Source organism: Gossypium arboreum, chromosome 10 (assembly GCF_025698485.1).
Source record: "Gossypium arboreum isolate Shixiya-1 chromosome 10, ASM2569848v2, whole genome shotgun sequence".
NCBI lineage: Eukaryota > Viridiplantae > Streptophyta > Magnoliopsida > Malvales > Malvaceae > Gossypium > Gossypium arboreum.
In genome coordinates this window covers 2089470-2102671 of record NC_069079.1, presented here as the reverse complement: position 1 = coordinate 2102671, position 13202 = coordinate 2089470, and the positions used below count along the sequence as shown (strand labels likewise).

The following is a 13202-nucleotide window of genomic DNA, read 5'->3' as shown; positions in this document are numbered from 1 at the left end:
AGCTTGCATACCTAATTTAATACAGTAAGCAAAATCACCTGCAATTATGAAATGAGATGAGACTCTCCTATGTATGTATGTATGTAGTGCCCTGTAGACAGTAGTTGGAGATGCATGTATTTTCAAGGTCAAGAACTCAAAGCAAGCTTTGTTCTATCAAGTAGTAAGGAATGAGGACCATGAGGGCTAAATAATACAAATCAAAATCTCCAAAATAAAGCCCCCCTAATAAAAAGGAAACACACCCTACTGTCCCCTTCACTCTCCCTTTAGGGTCTTCTACAAACAATAATCAACTGAGAAAAGCAAAATCCATTTTTCATTTTAATGAGGTTGATGCATCCACTAATTCTAGTTTGTATAGGATTTTCAATAATTCATGTACATAAGTAATATAATAGCAATAGCTTTCAACCTAGCCCCCAGCAGCCGGCCTATTACAATTCAACATGCTTTTGTAGCAGAAAGCTTACCTCATAATCTCAATTTATGCTGTATTTATGAGATATGAGCTTCGTATACATAACGAATTTTGGAGAGAAAATGAATATATTTATTTTAGACGAGTATTGATATAATTCACATGAAAGTACGAGTAATATAATATAATTAAATACTAAAAATTTTGTAACAATTAGATTAAACTAGAGCTCTTAAGTTTCAAAACAACACCCGCAATTCAATCTAGCAAATGATACCAAGGTTCAAGCCCCGCTTACTTCAATCAATAATTTCAATTTATGCTACTAAGACTTTTTATGTCGCTTGAAGTACTTCTACCCGCCATATATTAGAACAAAGATATGAGATATGGGCTTCAAATACATAAATAATTTAGAGAAAAAAAGTAGACATACGTAGATAGATACTGATGTAACTCAGATATAAATTCGAGTAAAATATGTAATTAAATATTAAAAAATTTGTAACGATTAAAGTTAGAGTTTTTAAAATTCAAAACAATACCAACAAAATACTAAGGTTCAAGCCCTGAGTAACTCATCTCATCCTCAAAAAATTGCAGTATGTGCTTGTTTTGATAAAAGAAAAATAATGAATTCAAAATAATAAGACTAATTGTAGTGGAATTTACTATGAAGGATCAAGGAAAGGACCAATTACCCAATACTCTGTAATCTGTTGAAGTCCAAGTTGAACTGAGTCAAGTTAATAGAATCACTAGACCGAGTCTCCTAGCCCAACTCAGTCATCATAGCCCAATAAACAAGAACCCAAAATGTTATTTTTGGGATAATTCCACAAAAAGTTCTCAACTTTTTTGGTTAATTCTACAAAAAGTTCCAACTTTTAAATTGATTTCTAAATGTAAAAAAAAATTCAATTAAATTCTAAAATTTGAAGTAAAATTTATTTTTAAAACACTTATTATCTGTCTTACCCAAATATGAAATTACTAAAAATTTAATTTAAGCATTTAATTGGAATGTTTTAAAATTTTGGACCAAATTAAAATTTTAATCATGTTTTGAGTACCTTTTATCGAATTAACCCTTATCTGAAGCAATCATAAAGCGGCGCTGCAAAAAAAGGGAAAACGAAGGATTGCTGCAGCAAGAATTCTTTTGAAACCCAAATACTAATAAACCCAAATCTTTTTATCGTTTATTAATTAATATTCTAAGTTAGCTACGCCTTGCAATTTCAGTTATTTCTAAATCTATCTCTCTAAGGTATCTTCTTTCTCCTAATTTCTGCAAAATTAAGGGTATTTTTTGTTGGCTAATTGTTCGGTGGATTCGGGAGATTAAAAAGTTGAAATCTTTTTAATGTAAAATTCTGGGTTTTTATTTTTTATATTTGAGAAGGTTTGGGAAATCAAATGGGAGTGAAGGTAGAGCACTGATGTCACTGTTTTGGATTGTAATTCGTCGATTAGCTGAAATTGAAGAAAGAATGGTATATTTCCCTTTTTCTTCTTCTTCTTCCTCTTATTATTATTTAATTTTAATTTGATGATCAGGGATAATTTTATCATTTACTCTCTTTTTTGTTTTTAAAGAATTTGAATTTGTAATTTATAGCTCAAAAGTTAATAAAAAGTTAGTTATGTCAATATGTAAGATTTTGTGTATTAGATTCTACATTTAGATATTTTTTGAAGCAATGAAAATGTTTATATGTATTGAAGTATTATGCATGAGGGACATGATAGATTACCTTGAAATGGAATCTTGCTTGAAGGCATTGAATTAGTAGTTTATATGATGGAAGTGATAAATGGTTCTAAATTGTTTTAATGATAAGAATTTTGAAGTTGCAATTTATAGCTCTGAAGTTATTTCAAACTTGGCTATGCCAATATGTAAAGATTTTGTGTCAGATTTTACATTTAGATATTGTTGAAGCAATGGAATATTTACCAATTGTCTGTATTTTACTTGTATTCAAGTGTGATGCATGAGAGAGGCGAATTCTTGGTGCGGATTTCCTAGCTTCTTTAGGTTATAATGTTGATATTGAGGTTACCAAGTTTAATGATCCACTTGTTGCTCTCATAAGACTTCTACAAAATGATTTCTTAGGTGTGATGCATCCTAGAGCGTCTGTTAAAGCAGATTTTTCACGCTCATATGTACCAAAAAAGTATGATGCATGAGAGATATAGTAGATTCCCTTGAAATGGAATCTTTGCTTGAAGGCATTGAAGTAGTAGTTTATGTGATGGAAGTGATTTATGTTTCCAAATTGTTTCATTGATAAGAATTTGAAGTCATAACTTATAGCTCAAAAGTAGTAAAAATAGCATGGAAGGCGCCGTACTATGAGTCAGATTGCATTATAACCCTTATACTCAAAAAATGGGCAAATTAGTCCATGTATGTTAGATCAAAGAACAAACTGGTCTTTTCTAATAAAATTGTCATCCATTTGTACTAGTAAAAACTGGTGCGGCAGGCGGAATAATCAAACAGGGACATGTGGATAAATTTTTTAATAGAATGACTAGTTTGCTCTTTGATCTAATGTAAAGAAACTAATTTGTTTCTTTTTATTAGTATAGAGGACAAAATGCAATTTGACTTCTAGTACAGGGGCCTCTATGGTGCTATTACCCTCAGAAGTTAATTCTAAGTTATCAATGCCAATATGTAAGGTTTCATGTATTAGATTTTACATTTTGATATTGTTGAAGCAAATGAAATCTTTAATCTTGACAAAGAGAAATTTAGTTTTAGTTATTCTTGTTTTGAATTGTCAATTTTCGGTTTGTATTGAAATACTATGCATGAGAGACATGATTACCTTGAGCTTGTATCTTGCTTGAAGGCATTGATGTACTTATGTTTTCAAATTGTTTCACTTATAGGCAACCTCAAAGAAAGTGATTACAAGGGAAGAGTGGGAAAAGAGATTGAATGATGTTAAAATCAGGAAAGAAGACATGAATAAATTGGTGATGAATTTTCTTGTCACGGAGGGTTATGTTGAAGCTGCTGAAAAATTCCGGATGGAATCTGGAACCGAACGTATCCTATGAAGAAAACGAATGTTTTACTCTTGTTCTTTATACTTTTACTGTACTTAAAAGTATAAGTTTTATTTTTCCTTATTATTGAACAGCAGACATTGATCTTGCAACAATCTCGGATCGCATGGCTGTTAAAAAGGCTGTACAATGTGGAAATGTTGAGGATGCTATTGAGAAAGTTAACGATCTAAATCCTGAGGTACGATCCTTGTTTACAATGATGTTAAGCTATGCATTTACTTTCTGAAATGAACACGGATCTGTTTTATATCATTCGTTCTTTGTTACTATAATTCTTTCCTTCCACTAGTCTCTATGAAAATCTGAACTTCTCTTATTAATGTAATGGAAGAAGTAATAGTGCATAACAGCAAAGGGAGTTTGTACTAATAAGAAAGAATTATGTTAGGTTAAAATATGTCATAAGTTCCTATACTCTTTGGAAATTTGGAATTTAGTCCCTGTACTTTTATTTCCAGGAATTTAGTCCCTCTACTTTTCAAATTTCAAAATTTAGGTCCAACTATTAACACTATTCAAATTTTTTGTTAAATTCAGGTTAATTACAACATTATCTTTTTAGTTACATGGCTATCAAATGAGTTTTTAATTTAATTTCAAAATGTCACACAAACAAATTTAACAAAAAAAAATTCAACTGTGTTAGCAGCTGGACTTGAATTTTGAAATTTAAAAAGTAGAGGGACTAAATTCCTGAAATAAAAGCTAATAGAATTTTTTAAAAAGTACAGGGACTTATGCCATATTTTCACCATTATCTTATTAATGCAATGATGCGCAATGAGAAAGAGAGTTTGTACTAATAAGATTAGTTAGAGAATTTTACACCTGTGATATCTTGTTTTTAGTCATAGCTAGATAAACTATTATAAAATCCATTATTATGACCTTGTTGTACTTCTAAATACAGTTGTTTTTCTTGTCTTTCGCCGGCAATAGTATTGAGAGCAATTAGGTGTTAAAAGGAGGCACTCATATGTTTAACTATTTCGATTTGAAATTAGTAATCCCGTCTTCGGTCTTAGTTAAGCAACTTTGGAAAGTCTGTCATAAGGGTAGCGGATTCGTTTCAGATATGAATATTCTTTCGAAACTATCTTCACTTCTCAAGATTCATTTCTTTGCAGATATTGGATACAAACCCACAACTCTTTTTCCATCTCCAACAACAGAGATTGATAGAATTGATTCGAAATGGAAAAATAGAGGAAGCCTTGGAGTTTGCTCAGGAAGAGCTTGCACCGAGGGGAGAAGAGAACGTAACTATCCTTCAGTAATGCAATAAGAACTTTCTTATGCATATTTGAATCTAAGACAACATTTTTTTTCTGCAGCAAACCTTTCTAGAAGAATTAGAGAGGACCGTTTCGCTCCTGGCGTTTGAAGATGTTTCAAACTGCCCGCTTGGAGAGCTTTTGGACATATCACAACGCCTTAAGACAGCAAGCGAAGTGAATGCAGCCATTCTTACTAGCCAGTCTCATGAAAAAGGTCTGTGTGTTGTCTTTTATTTTCATTATTTATCTACTTTTGGGGAGCCAACGATTGATTGCAAGTAATTAAAGACGTTGTGACCTTCATACCATGGTCTCCCAACATTGTTTTTGCAAGTTACTCGATACCAACTGTTTTTACCTTGGCTACTATGTATTTCCCTAGTTGTAAGTAGCAATATTCATGCAGCTATGTCTATTTGTCCTTCAACTGGTACTGCCATCATTAAGTTAGAATACAGTGCCTAGTATGTACATAGTAGATACAAAAAGGTCATAGAAGCCTTAATATCGACGATCAGATGTACTTTGGTTACTGAATTTATTTTATTTTGAGGGTAAATATCAAAATTATGCATCAGTTTTGGTCGTTTGTATAACCTTTTGAGGTAAAAGTACCATAGAGGCCCTTATCCTAGGAGTTGGATTGCATTTTGCCCCCTCTACTCAAAAAATGGGCAAATTAGTCCCTATATGTTAGATCAAAAAGCAAACCGGTCTTTCTGTTAAAAATTGTCCATTTTTACTGTTAAAAACTAGTCCTTGTACATCAGCGTGAGTTATGCGTGGCACGCTACATGTAACTGTTTGGTTATTTCGTTAGCCATGTCAATTTTTAACTGTACAGATGAATGAAATTTTAACAGGAATGACCAATTTGCTCTTTGATCTAGTGTACAGGGTCTAATTTTCTCATTTTTTAAGTAGAGGGGGAAAAATGCAATTTGACTTGTAGTACAATGCCCTCCATAGTTTACCAAATGATTTTTTAGTCATATAAGTTGAATACCTCTGCATGTCCCGGTTTGATTCAAACTTTGAGATTAAGAAATAATAAAATGTTCTTAACCTGCTCGATCATTTACAGACCCGAAGCTTCCAAGCTTACTAAAGATGCTGATATGGGCTCAGAATCAACTCGATGAGAAAGCTGCTTATCCTCGCATAAACAATTTGTCAAATGCCACGCTCGAAGATCCCACGGTTTGAAACAAAGGTTCGAAAAACACTATGGATGAATCTATAGTTGCTTTGAAATTGAAACATAGATAGAACTGAATGGAATCAAGTTAGGAATTTGTTGGATGCATTGCTATTTTGCTATGATGTTTTTGACGTATTTGATGTCTTATCTTCATTTTTAGAAGAATTAAGTTGCCTTTTGGTTGGTCTTTTACTTTGTTCCAAGTTGAAGTTAGTGCATTTGTACAATTGATGATCGTGCATTTTATCCCTTAAATGGGGAGGGATTCCATTAGACAGTTTGAAGCAACCAAAACAAAACTGTTATTGCTATGTTTTTCTCCATGGTATTTGCTCTAATATATTGAAGTTTAACTTGTTACCAAGAAACGGGGTCAACAAATGAGGATAAAAAATGGGTCAAATTGTGGTTTTAGCTCAATTTTGATATTTGGTCGTTGACAGAATTTGATCCACTGTTCCGGTTGTAATGTTAAAGCACCACTTTCAATATAAAAGAAATCCATATCAGAATAGACATTTTTAAGGGAAAAAAATAGAAATACTGAGTTAGGTTGCATTTTATTTTCTCTAGTTAAAAAATGGATAAATTAATTATTGTATCTTAGATTAAAGAGTAAATTAATTATTCTATTAAAATTTCATGCATTTTATTATTTATTAAAAATTTTATCCATTTTATTTAGGCACACGAGATATGCCAAGTGTTCATTGATAATAAAATGGATAAATTTTTAATAGAAAGATTAATTTGTTCATTTTTAATAGAAAGATTAATTTGTTTATTAATCTTACGTACAAGGATTAATCTACTTATTTTTAAATAGTAGAGACAAAATATAATCTGATTTAGAAGATTACAGGAGCCCGCAGATACTTTGCTAGTATTTAAACCAGAATAGTTGACTATGTTAATTAATTTAAACTAGTTAAATGGCGTTATAAAAGTAAAGTTGTCTTATTATTTCAACATAAAATATAGATAGAGGGACTAAATTCAAAATTTAACCGAAGAAAATGCAGCCATTGAACAAGCAAATCATCTTCTAAGTACCTCCCAAAAAACCATAGCTGCAAGCTTTACCCTCTTTTATTTCTACAGAAACAAGATGAACAAAAACAGAACATGGAAAGCAAAACCAAAGAGATTGGTTTTTTTTTACAATTTGATCCCAAAAACATAAACCCAAATAACATTCTCACACTCTGAAAATCCCTGCAATCTAGCAAGTTGGACTGTACTTGTTCCGACACCACAATGGCAATAACCATCATCAAAGTTTAGAGCATAACTTGAAGGATCATAATGGAACTTGAACTGCCTTTTCCTTCTTCTCTTCAAAGCTGCTTTCATTTTCCAAAAAAGGTTTCTGCATTGTTTCTTGCCATAACTACTTGCCCATTCAAGCTTTTCCATGAAACCCTTAACCATTTTTTGAAAAAAAAAAACTCGTAGACCCTTATAGGGGAAGCAAAAATGGTATCAAAATGAAAGAACAATAATGAATGAAATTAAGAAAGAAACAAAAAGGGGGAGAAAAGAATGAATGGAAAATGGTGATACGTAGGGATGCTAAAATTCCTTTCCTAAAAGTAAAAAGAAAAAGAAGTGAATTAAAAAAAGGGATAGTATAGGCAAAGAGATCAGACTATGATGGTAGTATCACTTTTTTTATGCAAGATCTTTCCAAATCTTTATAAATATATAATTCGTAAATTTAGTATTTAATCCTAAATTTATATTTTTAAGAATTTAGGTAGCCTTTGTTATTTTCTCAAATTTTAATTCTAATAAAACATTTAATATATATTTAAAAGTATTGATTAAAATCTCGAAAAATTTAAAGATTAAACTTTTAAAAGTAAAAGTAGAGAATAAATTTGAAATGTGTAGATTTTAACCCAAACAAAATGTAAGATTATTTTTAATCCCACTAGAGATGTACACAAGTTATGATTAAATAATGGGCTAATTATATCATATATACATTCTTAAAGATATTCATGATCCTCGATTGATATGATACGTATCATATCAATCAAGTTTTTAATCTAGTTGTTAGCTTGACCAGTAAACTTGAATTTGACGCGGAACATATTTAGAATACGTGGATTAAATTTGAAGAATGTGTGTACCAATCACCCAGATAAATTGAATCACCTGACTTGTTAAAAAAATAGCTCTACTAAATTTTAATGAAACTTTTTTAACAAATCAAATTTTAAGTTTTCCATTCGATAGATACATGTATTTTTAAAATTAATTCATATATTTTAAATATGTTCTATCTTATATTTGAATTAGTATTTAACATTCACGTTGTCGGTTAGACTAAAAGAATAATTTGATTCACAAAATATCGATGATTTAATAACGTAATTGACACATTTTAAAGTTTAAAAATTAATTAAAAATCTGAATTGCAAGCCTCTCTTGCAATTAACCCTTAAATAAGTTAAAGAAAATAAAAAGCACTCATGGCATTAGGGTTATAGTATAAACAAAGCAGCATGCTATTAGGGTTAGAAAAAAAATCGAAAAATTGAAAATGGATTTGAATAATGATGTTTTGATTCATTTATTCGAATCAAATTAATTAAATATTGTTGTTAATTTAATTTATAATTAATTTTATTCTTTGAACATAAAAATAAACACTTTATATTTAAAATAGTAAAAAATTTAAATTTTCTATATAAAAATATTTCAAAAATTACAATATATGAGTTATTTATTTATCTTTTACCATATTTAAGTGTTTTCTTGAGTTGGTGTCACCTCAACAAGGTAACTAACTCAACAGTGAGTTTATCCAAATCTCCTCATTTGTAATAAGCAATAAATATTATTTTGAAGGTAATTTTATTTTTATATATATAATCTAGAAAATACTTGCCTTCAAACTCAAAACATTATAATATTTAATTTTTGTTTTTTTTATTTTTCATTTTAAACAAAGTTATATTTTTTTTTGTGAAATTTGTTACATACAATTTTCACCGATGTGACAAAATTCATTTATTTATTATTTACTTTAAAAATTAACTTTTAAAAAATCTTAAAAAAGCTTTGAAATTTCTTCGCTATAAAACAAATGTAATTTTATTTTAAAAATCCAAAATTTAAAACCCTAAAATTATTTTAAAATAAATAACATTAACTAAATTATAATAAACGGTTCAAAAATTAAAAAAAACATATTCAAGTAAATTAAATTATAATTAACCTTACAAAAAAGTATATTCAAAGTCATTGTAAACTAGGGATTTCTACGGTTCCACCACAACAAACAACAAAACCTACCCAAAAAAACAAAACATTGAATCAAATGTTTGGTCAGAACATAAACAAGAAATTTCCCCAAAAAATGAAACATAAACAAGAAAAAAACCATAGATATGATCCCCCATTCTTGTATGATACGTACTGTCCATATCTTTATTTCACAGTTTATGCTTAAATATTCACAATCCTCATTGTTTAGTCCGCCATGCCTTTTTTTTTTTTTTTTACCTATATCTGACCTATAACCATCACATTGGTTCTCCCCATTTGACATTGAAACAAAGCATCGGAACTCGCTCGACTCGAGCCCGATCACTTTTCCCGTACAAGTCCAATGGGTTCGATCTCTTCCCAGCAACGATCGGCATCACCATCACCACCACCCGTGTTCAGTTCTTCTCGATATCGAGTGATCGCCGCGTTCTGTCCTAAAGAGGCAGGGCCTAGTACTAATGTTTTCAACTGTATACAATGTTACAACCCTTGTAATAATACATGGGAACATGTTAGCATCATTCCCAACCTACGTGAAAACCATGTCTTAAAGGGTTTTGTGATGGTTTCACTCGGAGAATCTGTTTATGTTATCGGTGGGAGGTTATGGAACAAACGAAAACCTCGGGAATCGAATGAGATTCCTGATGTTGATGTAGAAGTGTCAGCATTAGTACTTCGATACAACGTTCGGTTGAACAAATGGTCGAAATGTGCGTCGTTAGGGACGCCACGGTATGATTTTGCGTGTTGTGTTTGTAACGATAAAATTTACGTCGCGGGGGGAAAATCCGGTTTGAATAGCACTCGAGGAATGACATCGGCAGAGGTTTATGATCCGGTTACCGGTCGATGGACCGACTTGCCTAGTATGAGTACGTTGAGGTACAAATGTGTAGGGGTTACATGGCAAGGCCAAATCTACGTAGTGGGTGGCTTCGCCGAAAAAGACGATTCTGTCCCCAACATGCTGACGTTCTCGCCGCAGCGGTGCTCCGCTGAGGTGTTCCACGCCGGAGCGGAGAAATGGGACCTCGAGGCTGGGATGTGGCAATTGGACGTACCGCCGAATCAAATCGTCGACGTAGACGGTAAATTGTTTAGCTCCGGCGATTGCCTTAACCCATGGAAAGGACACATCGAAGCTTACGACGAGAACCTCAACATTTGGACCGAAGTCGACGGGTCACGTTTCAATCCGCCGATCTCGGCCATGGAACGGCTTTACTTAACAATGGCGCCGATCGGGACACAGTTATATTTCTTCGCGGGGTATCGGAAGGCTGAGGAACTGACGAAAACACTGTCAGTGGTTTATATATTCGATACGTTGGCCACCGTCGATGCATGGCGGAGCTTAGAGCCAACGGAGGAAGAAGGGGAAAAAGAGATTTGCAGCCATTGTTGCGTGGTTCAGCTCTGATAAAAAAGATAACTGCTAAAAAAAGTTTTATTCGTAAATTGGCCCATGCACTATACTCCAATTCTCAAATTAGTCCTTAAAGTTTTTTTTTTTTTGTCAAAAGTTGTCTTTTACACAACCGATTTCATCACATTTTATCCTAAACAAAAACGCACGGTAAAATTAAAGATCACTCCCGATAAAAATTAAAGGATTAACATGAAATTTGGATATAGTTTAAAAGTTAATTTATTAATAAAGTAAAAAAATTTACCTTAGTCATGTATAAGTAGCATATTCTATAACAAATAAGCGACAATGTACCATGTAACATACTATAATAGGGATAATATTTTCTCCTTGAAAATGTCTTGTTTGCCATAATAGCAACTTTTATCTTTTGTGGTTATTAACTACCTAACAGTGACAACTTTTAAAATTGGTATAATAGCAATTTTAACCCTCAACATTTATAAATTATGTTAATGTAGTTTTTGTTGGATCTGGTGTCCCAAATGTATTATATTTGTTTTGTATACTTTTATTTTTCGAAAAATTTGTTTTAATAAAAATATTCATTAATTACATTAATACTCTTTGTATATTGTCCTCGATGTTTTTGCATTTAGAGCAAAATGAAAACAAATATTAGCTTACTAGTTATCTAACATTTAACTAATACTAAGCAGTATTATATGTTCGGATCATAATACAGAAAGATAGTCGTATTAGTATATGAATCTAAACATGTCCTTATTTTAATTAGAAAGGAATAAACCGATTGAAAAACCAATATATCATTTATCAAGTCTAAATGAGGAAAATGCTTTGTCGTGAGCATTAGAGAGAATGACTCCAATAAGATGGAGATATAAATGTAACTGACTAAATTGAAAATACATCAAATATGACCCAAGTATAATAGATCCTAATTTCATTTATGAATTATTCACTTGTGACGTTCATAGTGTGACATATTTTAATATTGAGTGAATGATGGACTATATGTGTGTGACTCATATGCTTTGATGTAAATAAAAACTTGAGTTCAAATAGATAAATAGTTGAAAGTTGTTGTATTTAATAAATGACTTTCTGCAGTATGTCACAATAGTGGAATTCATAACCCAACTAATAGGAAAACAATATCCCTTCATCGACATTACATGATAGATGACAAGTAAACGTGACCACGAATCGTTTATCTTTGTGATAAATGATTTGATTACTATTTGACAGTAATTGACTTTTCATGGAAGAATATTTAATGGTTACCATGTGTAAAATAGGATTATATTAAAAGAACGGATTTATCCCAACGAGATTAAGGATATCCTACGAGGGTAACACATTTATGACAATGTCATTGGATGAGCAGTGATCTGCTGTGTCAAATTAGGTTCTCAATTACACTTAATGAGTTTATTCTCGAGTAATTTGAATGTCTTTTCCTTGTTTTTACTTGGTTTTAACTTTTTGATTTAATAAGTGATTTAGTGTGTTCTACGCTATTTTTTAGACTCGAATTGGTAAAATGTGCCATCGGGACCCTAACGGTTGAGTGTTGCAGAGAGTCAAGCACTAATTAAGTAGCTTTCATAGTGGCATGTAATTATGAATAGCTCAATTACGATACTATAGTAGAATGACTTCGTGACTAAATAAGTTTACAATTGGGAGGGAAAAAGTCAAAACTTAATTATAAATTATTTAAACCCTAATTATATACATCCAATCGATCTGTGTGCTAGCTCGTTGAAACTATAAGTGAATTGAATGCAGAACCGAATGAACAAAAATGAATGAAAATGATGAAGTTAGAGAAATGAGTCACATTCACAAATGAATGTGTTTTCTCACTTAAGTATAGAAATAACTTGAGAATTATTTTAAGATTTTCAAATTATTAATTAATTGATAATTATAATTAAATAATTAAAGTTCAAAAATGAAATGAAATTATTAGTTATTATGAATCTTCTGAATACGGTAATGCTGTCATGGCTTTATCGAAATTAGAATTAAGTTGAGAAAATTATTTAATTGAAAATTTAATTTAGCTAAATTGATTAATTAATTAATAATTATTTTAAGAAATAAAAAAATATTAAGTTAGATTAAATTATAAAGTGTTGAGTTAAAAGTCTAAAAACATGTATACTTAATCTAATACAGGAGAGGCTCAAATCCTCTCATATTACATGTGAAGGGTGACAACCTTAGTTTTTTTACTTTATTTTATTTTTTTATGTGTTGCCCACATTTTCTAGTTAGATTAGGAGTGTTTTTCTATTAAATAAATATTACTTGTGTTGTTATTATTCAACCAGAATTATCTTATCTCTCGTTATAAACAGATGACACTAGTAAAGCTATTAACACACAAGCTTTATATATTGTTATTCATCATAAAGTAGCGAGAATGTATTTTTAAAATTAAATTATATTTTATGGGAATTACAATTTTACAAGTTTCTATTTGAGAGATTTACATTGTGTAATTTAATCTTCTTATTTTTGCAATTTTTTTGT

At 30.9% G+C, this 13202-nt stretch overlaps 2 protein-coding genes across 2 annotated transcripts; both read left to right on the top strand.

Annotated features, from left to right (window-relative positions):
- The first annotated feature begins 1527 nt into the window (after nt 1–1527).
- Nucleotides 1528–6357, top strand: LOC108487146 (protein GID8 homolog). Its single transcript, XM_017791400.2, has 7 exons — nt 1528–1691; nt 1827–1917; nt 3329–3488; nt 3583–3689; nt 4639–4770; nt 4846–5002; nt 5873–6357. The coding sequence occupies exons 2-7, from the start codon at nt 1864–1866 to the stop codon at nt 5992–5994; spliced, it is 732 nt and encodes a 243-aa protein (XP_017646889.1). The 5' UTR covers nt 1528–1691; nt 1827–1863; the 3' UTR covers nt 5995–6357.
- A 2860-nt stretch (nt 6358–9217) lies between these two features.
- On the top strand, nt 9218–10711 carry LOC108488880 (uncharacterized). Its single transcript, XM_017793158.2, has one exon. The coding sequence runs from the start codon at nt 9609–9611 to the stop codon at nt 10689–10691; it is 1083 nt and encodes a 360-aa protein (XP_017648647.1). The 5' UTR covers nt 9218–9608; the 3' UTR covers nt 10692–10711.
- Nucleotides 10712–13202: the final 2491 nt, after the last annotated feature.

Bases quoted from the DNA above. Each gene is read 5' to 3' on its own strand.
- LOC108488880 (XM_017793158.2), top strand. From the start codon at position 9,609: ATGGGTTCGATCTCTTCCCAGCAACGATCGGCATCACCATCACCACCA.
- LOC108487146 (XM_017791400.2), top strand. From the start codon at position 1,864: ATGTCACTGTTTTGGATTGTAATTCGTCGATTAGCTGAAATTGAAGAA. The intron at 3,690-4,638 runs GTACGATCCTTG...ATTTCTTTGCAG, and splicing joins TTAACGATCTAAATCCTGAG to ATATTGGATACAAACCCACA. The intron at 4,771-4,845 runs GTAACTATCCTT...TTTTTTCTGCAG, and splicing joins CACCGAGGGGAGAAGAGAAC to CAAACCTTTCTAGAAGAATT.